General features: G+C 46.8%; 1 protein-coding gene across 1 annotated transcript in view; it reads right to left on the bottom strand.

Moving 5' to 3' along the window:
* The window catches only part of trip4 (thyroid hormone receptor interactor 4), a 56,509-nt gene that overhangs the window by 24,418 nt on the left and 9,883 nt on the right, over positions 1-22,208 (bottom strand). Inside the window, 2 exon segments of the mRNA XM_052500307.1 lie at positions 19,471-19,562; positions 19,794-19,918. Coding sequence (XP_052356267.1) covers positions 19,471-19,562; positions 19,794-19,918 — 217 coding nt within the window.

Raw genomic sequence — 22,208 nt, 5'->3', positions numbered from 1 at the left:
GGGCGACAGGACCAGCCTGGGTGACAGGACCAGCCGACCAGCCTGGGTGACAGGACCAGCCTGAGTGACAGGACCAGCCTACCAGCCTGGGCGACAGGACCAGCCTGGGTCACAGGACCAGCCTGGGTCACAGGACCAGCCTGGGTGACAGGACCAGCCTGAGTGACAGGACCAGCCTACCAGCCTGGGCGACAGGACCAGCCTGGGTCACAGGACCAGCCTGAGTGACAGGACCAGCCTACCAGCCTGGGCGACAGGACCAGCCTGGGTCACAGGACCAGCCTGAGTGACAGGACCAGCCTACCAGCCTGGGTGACAGGACCAGCCTGGGCTACAGGAGCAGCCACACAGTGAATACAATAAACCAGCTCAAAAAGCTCCAGGCATGACGGCTATTTTTTATCATTCCAACATTCTGCAATGGCAGCACCTCCACATAAGCATACCTACCTTAATCCTCCACTGTCCCAGCAAGAAAGATGGACGTCCTCCAGACCATGCCAAACACTTGCCGACTACACCACAATTTGGCCAAGTCTCGAAACAGCCCCTAACAGAGGCATTAGGCTAAGTCTAGAAACAGCCCCTAACAGAGGCATTAGGCCAAGTCTAGAAACAGCCCCTAACAGAGGCATTAGGCCAAGTCTAGAAACAGCCCCTAACAGAGGCATTAGGCCAAGTCTAGAAACAGCCCCTAACAGAGGCATTAGGCCAAGTCTAGAAACAGCCCCTAACAGAGGCATTAGGCCAAGTCTAGAAACAGCCCTTAACAGAGGCATTAGGCCAAGTCTAGAAACAGCCCTTAACAGAGGCATTAGGCCAAGTCTAGAAACAGCCCCTAACAGAGGCATTAGGCCAAGTCTAGAAACAGCCCCTAGCAGAGGCATTAGGCCAAGTCTAGAAACATCCCCTAAAAGAAGCATTAGGCATTTGTGTATGATCTGAGAAGATTGGAGCCCTTACACTTAGTTTATCAGAGGGCATTAGGCCAAGTCTAGAATATCTAGCCCTTATTTTCAAATGTACAGTAAGTGTCTATTAGGCCAAGTCTAGAAACAGCCCCTAACAGAGGCATTAGGCCAAGTCTAGAAACAGCCCTTAACAGAGGCATTAGGCCAAGTCTAGAAACAGCCCTTAACAGAGGCATTAGGCCAAGTCTAGAAACAGCCCCTAACAGAGGCATTAGGCCAAGTCTAGAAACAGCCCCTAACAGAGGCATTAGGCCAAGTCTAGAAACAGCCCTGTAACAGAGGCATTAGGCCAATGATATCTAAAACAGCCCTTAACAGAGGCATTAGGCCAAGTCTGAGAAACAGCCCCTAACAGAGGCATTAGGCCAAGTCTAAGAAACAGCCCTTAACAGAGGCATTAGGCCAAGTCTAGAAACAGCCCCGAACAGAGGCATTAGGCCAAGTCTAGAAACAGCCCCTAGCAGAGGCATTAGGCCAAGTCTAGAAACATCCCCTAAAAGAAGCATTAGGCATTTGTGTATGATCTGAGAAGATTGGATGGGTGTTAGATATATAGCGGAAGTTACACTTAGTTTATCAGAGGGCAAGGTGGACCCAACTACCATATTGCTTATATCTATCCAATTATTTTCAAATGTACAGTAAGTGTCTAGTTGGTGGAGGCTAGGGGTTGTTTCTGGACTGGGTCAGGGACCATTCCTTTCCCAACTCCAAGCAGAAAACTGGCAAAGACGTAGGCCTCACAGGGAGCCATTTTTGGGGCATCCATTGTGAACACCAGACGTGGAGACTGAAAACAATGGCAACTGTCTCTTTGCTTCTTTGAAGCTTATTAGAGAGAAAGGGAACATTGATTTCTGGGAAGGCACGGAGATTGTGGTGTTAAATGAAATGGAGGTGTTAGATTTTTGTAACAATGATATCCTAAAAACTCAGAAAGCTATTAGTCCAGGCATTTCTTCAACAACTGAGTAAACAGTGGACTAAAATCCTTACAGGGATGAGTATACAGAATAAAATAACTGAAGTTATGATACTTTGGTAAGATGAATCAAAAGGTTCTAATTGCTTTTATCAGTGTAATATGTTACCAGTCAAGTAGAATGACAAAGTGATAGTTCAGCTTCCATCACAATTGGACTATACTCAGAATCAAAGGCGACGAATGTACTGACTGTCAGTGGACCTAATTAGTTTCTTTGAACCTGTTGAACATCCAAATCCATAATCTATCTGGGAATTCAATGACTTCTCTTTTATTGTGTATAATAGTCTTCAGCATTCTAAGACTGAGCTTTTAAAACATCAAAGACAACTCATTTGATGTGACGGTTTTGGATATCTGAGGTAGGAAGGACACAGTGAGCAAAATTCATCAATGACTATTAGTCTGGTTCAGCGCACTAACAAACAAAAACCCAACAGAACTGGGCATATGACCAAACACTAACTGACTTTCCTCCCTGAAACTGAAAGGCGTGTAATTTAGTGGTTCTGAAAACACTAGTGAAACTATAAGTAGTGTAACCATTTAGTCCAGCAGATGGACATTTGTATTGTTCCTGGTGTTGTAGACCTGTGGCTGGCTGGCTGGCTGGGCTGGCTGGGAGGGGCTGGGCTGGCTGGGCTGGCTGGGCTGCCTGGGCTGCCTTGCTGGGCTGCCTGGCTGGCTGGGCTGCCTGGCTGGCTGGGCTGCCTGGCCGGGCTGCCTGGGCTGGGCTGCCTGGGCTGGCTGGTTGTCATTCAGAGCCTGGGGACTGGGGACTGGGAAAGACAATATGTTCCTGATAAACCACTGACAGGAAAAACATGTTGTCTGGGGCTGATAAAGGAGAAGACATGGAAAGACAATATGTTCCTGATAAAGCATGGAAAGACAGAGTGGAGGGATAAAGGAGAAGACAGGGAAAGTGTTTGTATGTTCGGGGGCTGATAAAGTGTGACAGGGAAAGACAAATGTTCCGGGTTGATAAAGGAGAAGACAGGGAAAGACTATCCCTGATAAAGGCCCAGACAGGGAAAGACACATGTACAAAAGATAAGACAGGGAAAGACTGTTCCTAGTGATAAAGGAAAGACTTAAAGACACATCCTGATAAAGCCGAAGACAGGAAAAACTATATTTTACGGGGGCTGATAAAGGAGAAGACAGGGAAAGACAATATGTTCCGGGAGCTGATAAAGGAGAAGACAGGGAAAGACTATACGTTCCGGGGGCTGATAAAGGAGAAGACAGGGAAAAACAATATTTTACGGTGGCTGATAAAGCAGAAGACAGGGAAAGACAATATGTTCCGGGAGCTGATAAAGGAGAAGACAGGGAAAGACTATATGTTCTGGGGGCTGATAAAGGAGAAGACAGGGAAAGACAATATGTTCCGGGGGCTGATAAAGGAGAAGACAGGGAAAGACATATGTTCCGGGGGCTGATAAAGGAGAAGACAGGGAAAGACAATATGTTCCGGGGGCTGATAAAGGAGAAGACAGGGAAAGACAATATGTTCCGGGGGCTGATAAAGGAGAAGACAGGGAAAGACAATATGTTCCGGGGGCTGATAAAGGAGAAGACAGGGAAAGACAATATGTTCCGGGCTGGAAAGCTGATAGAAGGAAAAGAAGACAGGGAAAGACACATAGAAAGACACTCTGTTCATCAGGGGCTGATAAAGGAGAAGACAGGGAAAGACAATATGTTCCGGGGGCTGATAAAGGAGAAGACAGGGAAAGACAGTATGTTCACAGGGGGTCAACCCTGATAAAGGAGAAGACAGGGAAAGACAATATGGAAAGACAATATGTTCACAGGGGGTCTGATAAAGACACTCTGAGAAGACAGGGAAAGACAGTATGTTCCGGGGGTCAGCCCTGGAAACACTGATAAATTGGAGAGACAGGAAAAGAGTGTGTGTGTGTGTGTGTGTGTGTGTGTGTGTGTGTGAACATCAGTTGGAGCTTGTTCTGAAACACTATAGAACACAGACACTCTGAAGCCCTGGAAACACTATAGATGTCAGCCCTGGAAACACTATAGGACACAGACACTAGGTCAACCCTGGAAACACTAAGACAGAGAAGACAGGGAAAGACAATATGTTCTGGGGTCAGCCCTGAAACAGGGAAAGACTGTTCCGGGGCTGATAGGAGACAGGACAGCCCTGGAAAGACACAGTATGTTCCAGAGGGCCCTGATAAAGGAGAAGACAGGGAAAGACAATATGTTCAGCCCTGGGGCTGATAAAGGAGAAGACAGGGAAAGACAATATGTTCCGGGGCTCTGAGGTAAAACACTGTAGGAGAAGACACTCTGGGGTCAAAGACAATATGTTCCAGGGTGCTGGAAACTATAGAGGACACAGACAGGAAAGCCCTGGAGACACAGACACAGACACTCTGGAGGTCAGCCCTATATAGGACCAGACAGACACTGTGGTCAGCCCTGGAAACACTGTAGTGACACTCTGGATGTCAGCCCTGTGTGTGACAGAGACACTCCAGAGGTGCCCTGTGGACACAGACACTCTGGAGGTCAGCCCTGGAAACACTGGCTAGGACACAGACACTGTGGAGGTCAGCCCTGGAAACACTATAGGACACAGACACTGTCAGCCCTGGAAACACTGTAGGACACAGACACTTGGAGGTCAGCCCTGAAACACTGTAGGACACAAACTCTGAAAGCCCTGGAAACACTATGGCATCTGGAGTCAGCCCTGGAAACACTTAGGACACAGACAGACACTCTGGAGGTCACCCTGGAACAAGGACACAGACACTCTGGAGAGCAAACTCTGGAGTTGGAGGTCCCCTGGAAACACTATAGAACACAGACACTCTGGATGTCAGCCCTGGAAACACTATAGGACACAGACACTCTGGATGTCAGCCCTGGAAACACTATAGGACACAGACACTCTGGAGGTCAACCCTGGAAACACTATAGGACACAGACACTCTGGAGATCAGCCCTGGAAACACTATAGGACACAGACACTCTGGAGGTCAACCCTGGAAACACTGTAGGACACAGACACTCTGGAGATCAGCCCTGGAAACGCAATAGGACACAGACAGGAAAATCCCAAATGGAGACCAATTGTTGTTCTAACTGCTTAATAAGTCATAACAACAACTATAACATAATGAACAGCCCTGATGAAAGCTACATGACTTGTGGTTATACCGACTAACCTAATGACACGCTAGGTAGCTATTCACATTGTAACATATTAATGTCTGAATACTTAGATCTTCTTATGATACATTAGCAACATAAAGATAAACGCACACTTTTTCTTCCTCATACACTCATTACACATCGTACACACACACTGTGGAACCTCTGCTGAAACACAAATTGCAAGTCCACATGACCCGGCCCGTGGTCAGTCAATAGAGATCAATAGAGCACTCAGCTCCACTAAAAGGAGAAATAGGAGCTAGCTTTGTCTCTACATATATCTCCTTTAACAATGCCAGATTAGAATACCTGCCCTGCGGTCGCTAACCCAGCGCTAAGGCAGGCTAAGCTAGGGAACGATGTGAAAAATCTGGCTCTTATTAAGAGCTTGGATCGATCCAATCTATTTGGCGGGGTAGATTGTGGGTGTGCGGTTTGGGGCTTGGGGTGTCCTAGGCTATGAATTAGCAGTGAATCTGAAAACACACACATGACATAGATAATTTACACATAGTGAATATAGATGTGGGACATTATGTTAAACTACTTTGTCTAAATAACTTGATGTGATTCTAAAAATACTGTAATTGTCAGCAACTGTGGGGTGAATATATTTTTGAAGTGGAATGAAATTGTGTAGCCAACACAACAGTCATTTCTCCATCTCTCGTTCTTTCTATATACTGGGGATACATACAGTATTATAAACTGGGAGGTTCGAGCCCTGAATGGCTGACAGCCGTGGTATATCAGACCGTATACCACAGGTACGACAAAACATTTATTTTTACTGCTCTAATTACATTGGTAACCAGTTTACAATAGCAATAAGGCACCTTGGGGGTGTGGTATATGGCCAATATACCACACCTAAGGGCCGTATCCAGGCACTCCGAATTGCACGTAAGAACATCCCTTAGCCGTGGTATATTGGCCATATACCACACCCCCTCTGGCCTTATTGTTTAAGTATACAACATCTAGCTACGGCCTACGTGTGGTATGCAGTTGAGGCCAGATGGACGTACTTCCAAATACTCTAAAACAACTTGAGGCGGCTTATGGTAGAGAAATTAACATTCAATTATCTGGCAACAGCTCTGGAGGACATTCCTGCATTTGGCATGCCAATTACATGCTCCCTCACATCTGTGGCATTGTGTGATAAAACTACACATTTCAGAGTGGCATTTTATTGTCCCCAGAACAAGTTGCACCTGTGTAATGGTCATGCTGTTTAATCAGCTTCTTGATATGCCACACCGGTCTGGTGGATGAATTATCTTGGCAAAGGAGAAATGCTCACTAACAGGGATATAAACAAATTTGTGCACCAAATGAGAGAAATAAGCTTTTTATGCATATGAAAGTCAGTCTCTCCCTCGCTCTCAAATTGAGTTGAATCAACAAATCACAGCACATACTTTACTTCCTGGTTTGCTCCTAACGGGTACACTCACAATGGCTGCCAGTCCTGCCATTATGCCGTCTTTGACTTGAATGGGGATGACCGTTCTATTCATTCTATTTCTATGGCAGCACATGCAGTCAGGAGCGGAGGAGATGAGAAAGTGGGCTTGTTTATTTATTTTTTTACTGTGGCCAATTACCATCATCCAAAATACCATGACCATCACAGCCCTACATGAATGCTTGCTGCACAGTGGTAATAACTGGCAATTATATGTTAGAAACCTACTCCTTTCTTCAATCACTCAAAAACACTCACCTGTTCTCTTTCTCTCAATCAAATCCCCTTTTATCCTCTCTCTGTCTCCCTCTCTGTCCTTAATAATAAACACACCCCTACTTCATTCCTTACCTTGTCATTACCTCACTCACAACCCTGTCCATACGGACTTATAACGCCTTTATACATATTTAATGCAAATACATATCCCATATATATTTCACTCTTCTCACCTCCCCACCTCCCCCTGTCCATCCACTCCTCCTCTCTCTATTCTCCCTCCCTCCCTCCCTCCATCCACCCACCCACCTATCCTCCACTCTCTATTCTCCATCCACCCACCTATCCTCCACTCTCTATTCTCCATCCACCCCTCCACTCTCTATTCTCCCTCCATCCACCCACCTATCCTCCACTCTCTATTCTCCCTCCCTCCTATCCACTCCTCTCTCTATTCTATTCTCTCTCCCTCCATCCACCCACCTATCCTCCACTCTATTCTCCCTCCCTCCATCCACCCCTCCTCCTCTCTCTATTCTCCCTCCATCAACCCCTCCTCTATCTATTCTCCCTCCATCAACCCCTCCTCTATCTATTCTCCCTCCATCAACCCCTCCTCTCTATTCTCCCTCCATCAACCCCTCCTCTCTATTCTCCCTCCATCAACCCCTCCTCTCCTTCTCCCTCCATTCTCCCTCCCTCCATCAACCCCTCCTCTCTATTCTCCCTCCATCCCCCCCCTCTCTATTCTCCCTCCATCCACCCCCTCCTCTCTCTATTCTCCCTCCATCAACCCCTCCTCTATCTATTCTCCCTCCATCAACCCCTCCTATCTATTCTCCCTCCATCAACCCCTCCTCTCTATTCTCCCTCCATCAACCCCTCCTCTATCTATTCTCCCTCCATCAACCCCTCCTCTCTATTCTCCCTCCATCAACCCCTCCTCTATCTATTCTCCCTCCATCAACCCCTCTCTCTATTCTCCCTCCATCCACCCCCTCTATCTATTCTCCCTCCATCAACCCCTCCTCTATCTATTCTCCCTCCATCAACCCCTCCTATCTATTCTCCCTCCATCAACCCCTCCTCTCTATTCTCCCTCCATCAACCCCTCCTCTATCTATTCTCCCTCCATCAACCCCTCCTCTCTATTCTCCCTCCATCAACCCCTCCTCTATCTATTCTCCCTCCATCAACCCCTCTATTCTCCCTCCATCAACCCCTCCTCTATCTATTCTCCCTCCATCAACCCCTCCTCTCTATTCTCCCTCCATCCACCCCCCTCTATCTATTCTCCCTCCATCAACCCCTCTATCTATTCTCCCTCCATCAACCCCTCCTCTCTATTCTCCCTCCATCCACCCCCTCTCTCTATTCTCCCTCCATCCTTCATTTCCCTCACCCTTGTCACTTCAACCACCTTAGTCAACCACTCCCTAATTCCTTCCTCCCTACATCCTCCCCCTCACGAGGCAACCCCCCCACCCACCTCTCTCCCAACCCAATCCTCCCTCCCTCTCCTCTTCCCTCCACAGGCTGTTGATACCCGGGAGCAGGTTACAGCGAGGTGGGCGGTAAGCCTTGTGTGGACTGAGGAAGCATCATTTCTCCTCCTGCCATGGCAGTAGTGATGGGGGTAAACATTGACACAGTTACATATCGGGATATTACGTTTGATGATATAGCGATATTGTCAACACGATACAATATATTACTTTTTAGCTAGTTTGCTGTACCTGCACCAATATTCCAGTATTTTACTTAGCTTGTTCTCGATCATCTTTTTAAATACGGAGGCAATTTGTTTTCAGCACTTTTATTTCCAGGACTGATCAGAACTGGTTTTCTCATAGCTCCTTGTCCCTTTGCAGCAGCAATATGTTTGGAACATCGAATTGCAATACATATACAATCGTGAGCATCTCAATACATATTGAATCTGCACCAGAGTATGGTGACAATATCGTATCGCGAGGTCCCTGGCAACTCCCAGCCCTACAACACAGTAAATCCCCTGCCTGCCGCACACACGGCGGCTCTAGGGAGCGGGCTAGCTACAGCGCTAGCGACATTATGCTAACTCCCATTATCTAACATGGAAAAACAGGCGGCTACGGCTAAATGGCTAGTGTGAAGGTAATTTAGAGTGATCCACACACTCCTACGTATTTATTTACACTACTCGACAGATGATACAGTATTTAGGCTATACTCTAGTCCTGTGTAGTTTCTCGCTGGTCTCCCAGAAAGGCTACAATGAAATGGGCTTTTATTTATGGCTGCCTTGTGTACCTCTCTGCAAGCACACACACACACAGAGATGAAAGGGCGGTCACACAGCCCCCCGACATGATTTTATGGCCCTGAAAAGGTTGGGAAGGTGAGAGAAAGACGACTGAACAAAGGGAAAGATTCCTATTCAAATAGTCTCAAGGTTTGTACATTTCCCAGATGTAGGTTATCCTATTTCCATGTACGATGCCTATTAGGTCACTCCAGCTAAACTGAACCATTTAAACAGGAAAAATACATGAACAATATATCATTTGAGAGTGATTTGTTGCCATTGTCTAGTCACCTCCCACACACACGGACTTCAGAATCACCCGTACAGCAAAGTAATCAGAGCCAATTACATTTCACCAGCACAGTTTATATATCTCATTAAAAAACTAAGTGTGCCAATATCTCATTAGAGCTAATGTGTGTGTGTATGAGGGGGTGAGTGTGTGTGTGTGTGTGTAGGGGAGGGGTGGCAGAGATGCAGTCACAGATGTTTTCACTGTCCCGATCGCATCCGGGGAAATAAAACAAACAGCCAGGTCAATTAAAGACAGGGTGCATCTTCACCAAACTAGATTTAAAAAATTAACAGGATTTTGGGGGATTTTCACAAAATGTAATCCATAGTCCTATGGAGGAAGGACTGTTGACATATATTTGACATTTGTATCTTAGAGCATAATTGAGAAAAATATACAAATTAATATTGAAAATAAATCATTCTTGATTTGCCACATTTTTCTATATATGGTTGAAGATAATATACTCTAAAGTTATGAGCATAGTAGTCAATATAACCAATCACAGCCCTCCTTTTAATTGTATCATTACACATCCTGCAAATCCCCAGTAGGGGGCGACCATTTTGAATCCATTTTCACATTCCCTCTGTTAATGCTAAAAGTAGCAGAAATCCCACTCTGGAACTTTGGCATGCCCGTAGTAGAATATATGATGTTCAACAATATATACTGAACAAAAACAAAAAATGCAACATGCAACAATTTCAAAGATTTTACTGAGTTACTTTATAGAAGGAAATCAATCAATTGGAATAAATGAATTAGGCCTTAAATCTTTGGATTTCACATGGACTGGGAATACAGTTCCTTGCAAAAGTATTCATCCCCCTTGGCGTTTTTCCTATTTTGTTGCATTACAACCTGTGATTTAAATAGATTTTTATTTAGATTTCATGTAATGGACATACACAAAATAGTCCAAATTGCTGAAGTCAATTTTTTTTTTTATAAAAAATGGAAAAGTGCATATGTATTCACCCCCTTTGCTATGAAGCCCCTAAACAAGATCTGGTGCAACCAATTACCTTCATAAGTCACATAATTAGTTAAATAAAGTCCACCTGTGTGCAATCTAAGTGTCACATGAGCTCAGTATATATACACCTGTTCTGAAATGCCCCAGTGTCTGCAACACCACTAAGCAAGGGGCACAACGAAGACCAAGGAGCTCTCCAAACAGGTCAGGGACAAAGTTGTGGATAAGTACAGATCAGGGTTGGGTTATCAATTTTTCACTCTAAACTTTGAACATCCCAAGGAGCACCATTAAATCCATTGTAAAACTAAATGGAACGAATATGGCACCACAACAAACCTGCCAAGAGAGGGCCGCCCACCAAAACTCACAGACAAGGTAAGGAGGGCAATAATCAGAGAAGAAACAAAGATAACCAAAGTTATATCACGCCTGTTTGGCCCTGTCCCGGGGATATCGTCGGACGGGGCCACAGTGTCTCCCGACCCCTCCTGTCCCAGCCTCCAGTATATATGCTGCAATAGTTTGTGTCGGGGGGCTAGGGTCAGTCTGTTTTTCTGGAGTATTTCTCCTGTCTTCTCCGGTGTTCTGTGTGAATTTAAGTATGCTTTCTCCAATTCTCTCTCTGAAGACCTGAGCCCTAGGACCATGCCTCAGGACTACCTGGCCTGATGACTCATTGCTGTCCCCAGTCCACCTGGTCGTGCTGCTGCTCCAGTTTCAACTGTTCTGCCTGCGGCTATGGAACCCTGACCTGTTCACTGGATGTGCTACCTGTCCCAGACCTGTTGTTTTCAACTCTAGAGAAAGCAGGAGCGGTAGAGATACTCTGAAAGCCAACTGACATTTACTCCTGAGGTGCTGACCTGTTGCACCCTCTACAACCATTGTGATTATTATTATTATTTGACCCTGCTGGTCATCTATGAACATCTTGGCCATGTTCTGTTATAATCTCCACCAGGCCCTGCCAGAGGAGGATTAGCCACCCCTCATAGCCTGGTTCCTCTCTGTTTCTTCCTAGGTTCTGGCCTTTATAGGGAATTTTTCCTAGCCACCGTGCTTCCACACCAGCATTGCTGGCTGTTTGGGGTTTTAGGCTGAGTTTCTGTACTGCACTTTGTGACATCAGCTGATGTAAGAAGGGCTTTAAAAATACATTTGACTGATAACCCTGAAGGAGCTGCAAAGCTCCACAGCGGAGATTGGAGTATCTGTCCATAGGACCACTTTAAGCCGTACACTCCAGAGCTGGCCTTTACAGAAGAATGGCCAGAAAAAAAGCCACTACCTCAAAGGCAAAATAAGCAAACACGTTTGGTGTTTGCCAAAAGTAATGTGGGAGACTCCCCTAACATAAGGAAGAAGGTAGTCTGGTCAGATGAGACTAAAATAGATTTTTTTGGCCATCAAGGCAAACACTATGTCTGGCGCAAACCCAACACCTCATAACCCTGAGAACAATATCCCCACAGTGAAGCATGGTGGTGGCAGCATCATGCTGTGGGATGTTTTTAAATCGGCAGGGACTGGGAAACTGGTCAGAATTTAAGGAATGGTGGATGGCGCTAAATACAAGGAAATTATTGAGGGAAACCTGTTTCAGTCTTCCAGAGATTTGAGACTGGGACAGAGGTTCACCTTCCAGCAGGACAATGACCCTAAGCATACTGCTAAAGGAACACTCGACTGGTTTAAGGGGAAACTTTTAAATGCCTTGGAATGGCCAAGTCAAAGCCCAGACCTCAATCCAAATGAGAATCTGTGGTATGACTTAAAGATTGCTGTACACCAGCAGAACCCACCCAACTTGAAGGAGCTGGAGCAGTTTTGCTTTGAATAATATTTTGCATCTTCAAAGTGGTAGGCATGTTGTGTAAATCAAATGATACAACCCCCCCTATGATACAAATAGGAAAAATGCCAAGGGAGTGAATACTTTTGCAAGCCACTGTACATACAGTATGCATCTGTTGGTCACAGATACCATAAAAAAAAGGTAGGGGCGTGGATCAGAAAACCAGTCAGTACCACTGGCTCCAGGTCATCTACAAGACCCTGCTAGGTAAAGTCCCCCCTTATCTCAGCTCTCTGGTCACCATAGCAGCACCCACCCGTAGCATGCGCTCCAGCAGGTATATCTCTCTAGTCACCCCCAAAGCCAATTCCTCCTTTCGCCACCTCTCCTTCCAGTTCTCTGCTGGAACAACCTACAAAAATCTCTGAAACTGGAAACACTTATCTCCCCTGCTTAAGCCAGTACATGTCCAGGCCCATCTGAAGTTTGCTAGAGAGCATTTGAATGATCCAGAAGAAGATTGGGAGAATGTCATATGGTCAGATGAAAACAAAATATCACTTTTTTTGGTAAAAACTCAACTCGTCGTGTTTGGAGGACAAAGAATGCTGAGTTGCATCCAAAGAACACCATACCTACTGTGAAGCATGGGGGTGGAAACATCATGCTTTGGGGCTGTTTTTCTGCAAAGGGCCCAGGACGACTGATCCGTGTAAAGGAAAGAATGAATGGGGCCATGTATCGTGAGATTTTGAGTGAAAACCTCCTTCCATCAGCAAGGGCATTGAAGATGAAACGTGGCTGGGTCTTTCAGCAGGGCAATGATCCCAAACACACCGCCCGGGCAACGAAGGAGTGGCTTCGTAAGAAGCATTTCAAGGTCCTGGAGTGGCCTAGCCAGTCTCCAGATCTAAACCCCATAGAAAATCTTTGGAGGGAGTTGAAAGTCTGTGTTGCCCAGCAAAAGCCCCAAAACATCACTGCTCTAGAGGAGATCTGTATGGAGGAATGGGCCAAAATACCAGCAAGTCTGTGAAAACCTTGTGAAGACTTACAGAAAACGTTTGACCTCTATCATTGCCAACAAAAGGTTATATAACAAAGTATTGAGATAAACTTTTGTTATTGACCAAATACTTATTTTACACCATAATTTGCAAATAAATTCATTAAAAATTCTACAATGTGATTTTCTGGATTTTTTTGCCTTCTCATTTTGTATGTATGAAGTGTACCTATGATGAAAATTACAGGCCTCTCATCTATTTAAGTGGGAGAACTTGCACAATTGGTGGCTGTGTGTGTATACACACACACACATATATATATATATACACATATACAGAAACACACACAAATGACCTAATCTAAAAAATATTAATGTTTATATATTTTTATAATTCATGTTTATATTTTTAAATGGTCACACTCATTTGACAGATATTCATATTCCTCAAAAGGACCCTTCCATGGATTACATTGAGTGAAAATCCCTAAACTGAGGGTCTTTTACTGTTCAAGGAATCACCCAGACACCCAAGGAACACAAAACAGCATGCATCCTGTTTTTTAAGAAAGTGATTTCTCTGGTCAACATAATGGCTGACATAATAGAAAAGAACCAGCTCAAAACCTCTGTGGTAAACCTCCATAGGAACAGGGAGCCGATGGAAACCCCCCCAACACCAAACCATTCTAAATAAACCCAACCAAAACAACAAAGATCCCCATTCCTCATGGTTAAAACAAAACAGACATAGCTTTCAATCAATCCATGTTAGAAAGAGTACAATGTTCAAAGAGCTGCTGGCAGCCTCAGTCATAGTGGTTTGGGGTGGAGTGGTACGGCCTTACTGGGCCATCCAGGCATTGAGGCATCTCCACATTTAAACAGCATGAAAGGCAAAAGATTAAAGACCACCGAGAGCACCAGCGCACCCGATTGATTCATTATACATCAAAGGGTGATGCGAGTCAATCTGCCTCCCTGAAATACAGCGTTTCTCTCCATCTCATCTAACTGCTCTAGACGTAATGGGAACGTGGGTTAACTTAATACCATGTGGGTTTGGTTGATCACGTTTGTGTTTTAGACGATAGAGAAGGGGAGTAATGTGGGTTGAATTGTGTTGTGGTTCAGCAGTGCTTTATGGTGATTGTGCTGTAGCCTCCAGTCAGTGTAAAATGGCTGGCTGTGGGTTGATGCTGAAGTGGTGCAGTACACCCTCTGCTGGTTAGAAGTTGTATAGCAGTAGGGAGGAAAAGAGGAAAGCCAATGATGTCATTGTAGTAGAATCAATTACACCCTAGCCTAAATCACCAACCGGTTCCTCTCTGGGAAATAAAACTAAAATTACAACAATTATTTTTACAAGTACTCTGAAAAGCTACTAAATTACAGTACCAAGAGTAGTTAGTTACTTTGTACCTCTGGAAAAGGCAAACAAAGCTATAAAAAAAGATATGCTTTGTACCAGATACATTTACATTTTAAATCCTCTAGCTGATGCTCTTATCCAGAGCAACATACAGGAGCAATTAGGGTTAAGTGCCTTGCTCATGGGCACAACAACAGATTTTTCACATAGTCGGCTTGGGGAGTCGAACCGCCGACCCTTCGGTTACTGGCCCAATGCTTTAACTGCGAGGCTACGTACCTATTAGCACCAATCTAAAGTTACATGTTAATACAGTAACTAACTGAATTAGATTATATTAACTATCCTTGTTCAATCACATTTTATTTGTGACATGCACCGAATACAAGAGGTGTAGACCTTACAGTGAAAGGCTTACTTACAAGCCCTTAACCAACAATGCAGGTAAGGAAATAAAGAGATAAGAAAAACAAATGATTAAAGAGCAGCAGTAAATAAGAATAGCAAGGCCATATACAGGGGGTACCGGTACAGAGTCAATGTGGAGGCTATATACAGGGGGTACCGGTACAGAGTCAATGTGGAGGCTATATACAGGGGGTACCGGTACAGAGTCAATGTGGAGGCTATATACAGGGGGTACCGGTACAGAGTCAATGTGGAGGCTATATACAGGGGGTACCGGTACAGAGTCAATGTGGAGGCTATATACAGGGGGTACCGGTACAGAGTCAATGTGGAGGCTATATACAGGGGGTACCGGTACAGAGTCAATGTGGAGGCTATATACAGGGGGTACCGGTACAGAGTCAATGTGGAGGCTATATACAGGGGGTACCGGTACAGAGTCAATGTAGAGGCTATATACAGGGGGTACCGGTACAGAGTCAATGTGGAGGCTATATACAGGGGGTACCGGTACAGAGTCAATGTGGAGGCTATATACAGGGGGTACCGGTACAGAGTCAATGTGGAGGCTATATACAAGGGGTACCGGTACAGAGTCAATGTGGAGGCTATATACAGGGGGTACCGGTACAGAGTCAATGTGGAGGCTATATACAGGGGGTACCGGTACAGAGTCAATGTGGAGGCTATATACAGGGGGTACCGGTACAGAGTCAATGTGGAGGCTATATACAGGGGGTACCGGTACAGAGTCAATGTGGAGGCTATATACAGGGGGTACCGGTACAGAGTCAATGTGGAGGCTATATACAGGGGGTACCGGTACAGAGTCAATGTGGAGGCTATATACAGGGGGTACCGGTACAGAGTCAATGTGGAGGCTATATACAGGGGGTACCGGTACAGAGTCAATGGGCTATATACAGGGGGTACAGAGTCAATGTGGAGGCTATATACAGGGGTACCGGTACAGAGTCAATGTGGAGGCTATATACAGGGGGAGGCTATATACAGGGGGTACCGGTACAGAGTCAATGTGGAGGGGAGGCTATATACAGGGGGTACCGGTACAGAGTCAATGTGGAGGCTATATACAGGGGGTACCGGTACAGAGTCAATGTGGAGGCTATATACAGGGGGTACCGGTACAGAGTCAATGTGGAGGCTATATACAGGGGGTACCGGTACAGAGTCAATATGGAGGCCATATACAGGGGGTACCGGTACAGAGTCAATGTGGAGGCCATATACAGGGGGTACCGGTACAGAGTCAATGTGGAGGCTATATACAGGGGGTACCGGTACAGAGTCAATGTGGAGGCTATATACAGGGGGTACCGGTACAGAGTCAATGTGGAGGCTATATACAGGGGGTGCCGGTACAGAGTCAATGTGGAGGCTATATACAGGGGGTACCGGTACAGAGTCAATGTGGAGGCTATATACAGGGGGTACCGGTACAGAGTCAATGTGGAGGCTATATACAGGGGGTACCGGTACAGAGTCAATGTGGAGGCCATATACAGGGGGTACCGGTACAGAGTCAATGTGGAGGCCATATACAGGGGGTACCGGTACAGAGTCAATGTGGAGGCTATATACAGGGGTACCGGTACAGAGTCAATGTGGAGGCTATATACAGGGGGTGCCGGTACAGAGTCAATGTGGAGGCTATATACAGGGGGTACCGGTACAGAGTCAATGTGGAGGCTATATACAGGGGGTACCGGTACAGAGTCAATATGGAGGCCATATACAGGGGGTACCGGTACAGAGTCAATGTGGAGGCCATATACAGGGGGTACCGGTACAGAGTCAATGTGGAGGCTATATACAGGGGGTACCGGTACAGAGTCAATGTGGAGGCTATATACAGGGGGTACCGGTACAGAGTCAATGTGGAGGCTATATACAGGGGGTGCCGGTACAGAGTCAATGTGGAGGCTATATACAGGGGGTACCGGTACAGCGTCAATGTGGAGGCTATATACAGGGGGTACCAGTACAGAGTCAATGTGGAGGCTATATACAGGGGGTACCGGTACAGAGTCAATGTGGAGGCCATATACAGGGGGTACCGGTACAGAGTCAATGTGGAGGCCATATACAGGGGGTACCGGTACAGAGTCAATGTGGAGGCTATATACAAGGGGTACCGGTACAGAGTCAATGTGGAGGCTATATACAGGGGGTGCCGGTACAGAGTCAATGTGGAGGCTATATACAGGGGGTACCGGTACAGAGTCAATGTGGAGGCTATATACAGGGGGTACCGGTACAGAGTCAATGTGGAGGCCATATACAGGGGGTACCGGTACAGTGTCAATGAGGAGGCTATATACAGGGGGTACCGGTACAGCGTCAATGTGGAGGCTATATACAGGGGGTACCGGTACAGAGTCAATGTGGAGGCTATATACAGGGGGTACCGGTACAGAGTCAATGTGGAGGCTATATACAGGGGGTACCGGTACAGAGTCAATGTGGAGGCTATATACAGGGGGTACCGGTACAGAGTCAATGTGGAGGCTATATACAGGGGGTACCGGTACAGAGTCAATGTGGAGGCTATATACAGGGGGTACCGGTACAGAGTCAATGTGGAGGCTATATACAGGGGGTATCGGTACAGAGTCAATGTGGAGGCTATATAAAGGGTGTACTGGTACAGAGTCAATGTGGAGGCTATATACAGGGGGTATCGGTACAGAGTCAATGTGGAGGCTATATAAAGGGGGTACCGGTACAGAGTCAATGTGTCAATATGCGGGGGCACAGGTGTCGAGGCAATTGAGTTAATTATGTACATGCAGGTAGGGTTATTAAAGTGGCTATGCATAGATAATAACAGAGTAGCAGCAGCGTGGGGGGGGGGTAGTCTGGGTAGCCATTTGATTAGCTGTTTAGGAGTCTTATGGCTTGGGCTTGGTGTAGGTGTAGAGGCTGTTTAGAAGCCGCTTGCAGTGCGGTAGCAGAGAGGACAGTCTATGACTAGGGTGGCTGGAGTCGTTGACAATTTTTAGGGCCTTCCTCTGACACTGCTTAGTATGGAGTTCCTGGATAGCAGGAAGCTTGACCCCGGTGATGTACTGGGCCCTACGCACTACTCTCTGTAGTGCCTTGCGGTCGGACGCCGAGCAGTTGCCATACCAGGCAGTGATGCAACCCATCAGGATGCTCTCGATGGTGCAACTGTAAAACATTTTGAGGATTTGAAGACCCATGCCATATCTTTTCAGTCTCCTGAGGGGGAAATGGGCTTTGTCGTGCCCTCTTCACATCTGTCTTGGTGTGTTTGGACCATTCTAGTTTGTTGGTGATGTGGATGCCAAGGAACTTGAAGCTCTCAACCTGCTCGACTACAGCCCGTTGATGAGAATGGGGGCGTGCACGGTCCTCCTTTTCCTGTAGTCCACAATCATCTTCTTTGTCTTGATCATGTTGAGGGAGAGGTTGTTGTCCTTGCACCACATGGTCAGGTCTCTGACCTCCTCCCTATAGGCTGTCTCATCGCTGTTGGTGATCAGGCCTACCACTGTTGTGTCATCAGAAAACGTAATAATGGTGTTGGAGTCGTGCCTGGCCATGCAGTCATGAGTGAACAGGGAGTATAGGAGGGGGCTGAGCACGCACCACTGAGGGATCCCTATGTTGAGGATCAGAGTGACGGATGTGTTGTTACCTACCCTTTCCACCTGGGCGCGGCCCATCAGGAAGTCTAGGATTCAGTTGCAGAGGGAGGTGTTTAGTCCCAGGGTCCTTAGCTTAGTGATGAGATTAGAGGGCACTATGGTGTTGAATGCTTCGCTGTAGTCAATGAATAGCATTCTCACATAGGTGTTCCTTTTGTCCAGGTGGGAAAGGGCCGTGTGGAGTGCAATAGAGATTGTGTAACTGAGCTACGGTGGATCTGTTGGTGCGGTATGCAAATTGGGGTGGATCTAGGGTTTCTGGGATAATGGTGTTGATGTGACCAGCCTTTCAAAGCACTTCATGGCTTCATTCAGGCAGGTTACCTTGGTATTCTGGGGCACGGGAACCTGACACCTATTACCTTGTAATTATGGTGACTTTGAAAATCCATTTCTGCATTGCTTTAAACAATAATGACAGGGTTATTTTGGAACAAAGCATTTCATCCCAGTTTAATCGAAGAGGATGACTACCGCTTGGAACAAGAGCAACTCGTCAGTCAAAAACAATATTCCGGGAACAGACAGTTTAAAATTCCATACATTTTTCCAGACTTGGTTTGTTTTCTTGGCTGAGAGGGAGGGGAAAAGACAGGAGACGTGTTGGGTGTGTCACGCCAGCCAGGTTGAAACTATGTCCTGTCTGTCTGTTAGAAGTGTCTGTGGTTCCTACACTAACCAGGAGAATATCACATAGCCTTCACAGAGAGCTAAGTGCTCGGAGTGTCCGGGCATGTTCATACGCGTACCAGTGTACAGAAGCGTGTGTTTAGGAAGGTACGTGGTCACACTAACCTGCTCCTTGTATTGCTCCTGAGACAGACAGTCGGTTATGTTGACACAGCCCAGCAGGCAGCCGGTGGGGTAGTCTTTAGGAAACTTAAGATCTGGGGAGAGGAAGGTGGTCGGTGAGAGTCAACAGTATGTTTACATACATCCTAATAAATATTTTAATTGATTGGTGTGTGCGTGTGTATGGGGGGGGGGTAGAGAAAGTGGTAGACTGCCTGTGTGTAACAGTGTGTGTGTAACCGCGTGTGTGTGTGGGGGGGTCCAGAGAAAGTGGTAGATTGTGTGTGTGTGTGTGTGTGTGTGTGTGTGTGTGTGTGTGTGTGTACCTCTCTTGTAGATCTGAAGGAACATATTCTCCACCTGAGTGACCTCCTCAGGGGTGGGCCTCTTGGCTGCAGCTGCTATCCACAGGAGCCCGCGGTGGGATGTGTACCAGCTCCTCCCCTCCACCCTGGACACACATCATATTCCTTTTAGCAGACGCTTTAATCCAGACTGATTTACAGTCATGCATTTTAACATACAGGTGTTCCCGGGAATCAAACCCACTGTCCTGGTATTGCAATCGCCATGTTCAACTAACCGAGCTACAGAGGACCGTGCTCTACTAACCGAGCTACAGAGGACCGACCGTGCTCTACTAACCGAGCTACAGAGGACCGACCGTGCTCTACTAACCGAGCTACAGAGGACCGACCGTGCTCTACTAACCGAGCTACAGAGGACCGACCGTGCTCTACTAACCGAGCTACAGAGGACCGTGCTCTACTAACCGAGCTACAGAGGACCGTGCTCTACTAACCGAGCTACAGAGGACCGTGCTCTACTAACTGAGCTACAGAGGACCGTGCTCTACTAACTGAGCTACAGAGGACCGTGCTCTACTAACCGAGCTACAGAGGACCGTGCTCTACTAACCGAGCTACAGAGGACCGTGCTCTACTAACCGAGCTACAGAGGACCGTGTTCTACTAACCGAGCTACAGAGGACCGTGCTCTACTAACCGAGCTACAGAGGACCATGTTCTACTAACTGAGCTACAGAGGACCGTGCTCTACTAACCGAGCTACAGAGGACCGTGCTCTACTAACCGAGCTACAGAGGACCGTGCTCTACTAACCGAGCTACAGAGGACCGTGCTCTACTAACCGAGCTACAGAGGACCGTGCTCTACTAACCGAGCTACAGAGGACCGTGCTCTACTAACCGAGCTACAGAGGACCGTGCTCTACTAACCGAGCTACAGAGGACCGTGCTCTACTAACCGAGCTACAGAGGACCGTGCTCTTAACCGAGCTACAGAGGACCGTGTCTAAACAGAGCTACAGAGGGCCGTGCTCTACTAACCGAGCTACAGAGGACCGTGCTCTACTAACCGAGCTACAGAGGACCGTGCTCTACTAACCGTTACAGAGGACCGTGCTCTACTAACCGAGCTACAGAGGACCGTGCTCTACTAACTGAGCTACAGAGGACCGTGCTCTACTAACTGAGCTACAGAGGACCGTGCTCTACTAACCGAGCTACAGAGGACCGTGCTCTACTAACTGAGCTACAGAGGACCGTGCTCTACTAACCGAGCTACAGAGGACCGTGCTCTACTAACCGAGCTACAGAGGACCGTGCTCTACTAACCGAGCTACAGAGGACCGTGTTCTACTAACCGAGCTACAGAGGACCGTGCTCTACTAACCGAGCTACAGAGGACCATGTTCTACTAACTGAGCTACAGAGGACCAGGTCCTACTAACCGAGCTACAGAGGACCGTGCTCTACTAACTGAGCTACAGAGGACCATGTTCTACTAACTGAGCTACAGAGGACCAGGTCCTACTAACTGAGCTACAAGAGGACTACATACATGAGTTTGTAACACTTCTTTGTAATGGCTAGTCAAAAAGGCTGCCTTTTGACCAATAACATAGTCCATTGTTTGTTGTGTTTTGTTCCTACTCAATGTCTTAGCAGGGCCTATTGTTAGTGTGTTATGTGCTTCCTGATATAGCATGGCCAGTAGGGATGCGTTTGACCAATAGCATGGCCAGTAGGGATGCGTTTGACCAATAGCATGGCCAGTAGGGATGCGTTTGACCAATAGCATGGCCAGTAGGGATGCGTTTGACCAATAGCATGGCCAGTAGGGATGCGTTTGACCAATAGCATGGCCAGTAGGGATGCGTTTGACCAATAGCATGGCCAGTAGGGATGCGTTTGACCAATAGCATGGCCAGTAGGGATGCGTTTGACCAACAGCATGGCCAGTAGGGATGCGTTTGACCAACAGCATGGCCAGTAGGGATGCGTTTGACCAATAGCATGGCCAGTAGGGATGCGTTTGACCAATAGCATGGCCAGTAGGGATGCGTTTGACCAACAGCATGGCCAGTAGGGATGCGTTTGACCAATAGCATGGCCAGTAGGGATGCGTTTGACCAACAGCATGGCCAGTAGGGATGCGTTTGACCAACAGCATGGCCAGTAGGGATGCGTTTGACCAACAGCATGGCCAGTAGGGATGTTGTTGACCAATAGCATGGCCAGTAGGGATGCGTTTGACCAATAGCATGGCCAGTAGGGATGCGTTTGACCAACAGCATGGCCAGTAGGGATGCGTTTGACCAATAGCATGGCCAGTAGGGATGCGTTTGACCAATAGCATGGCCAGTAGGGATGTTGTTGACCAATAGCATGGCCAGTAGGGATGCGTTTGACCAATAGCATGGCCAGTAGGGATGTTGTT

The sequence above is a fragment of the Oncorhynchus keta genome, unplaced genomic scaffold (genome assembly GCF_023373465.1).
Source record: "Oncorhynchus keta strain PuntledgeMale-10-30-2019 unplaced genomic scaffold, Oket_V2 Un_contig_1027_pilon_pilon, whole genome shotgun sequence".
In the NCBI taxonomy this organism is placed as follows: domain Eukaryota; kingdom Metazoa; phylum Chordata; class Actinopteri; order Salmoniformes; family Salmonidae; genus Oncorhynchus; species Oncorhynchus keta.
Note: the sequence above shows the minus strand (reverse complement) of the source record. Positions and strands in the feature narration are given on the sequence as shown.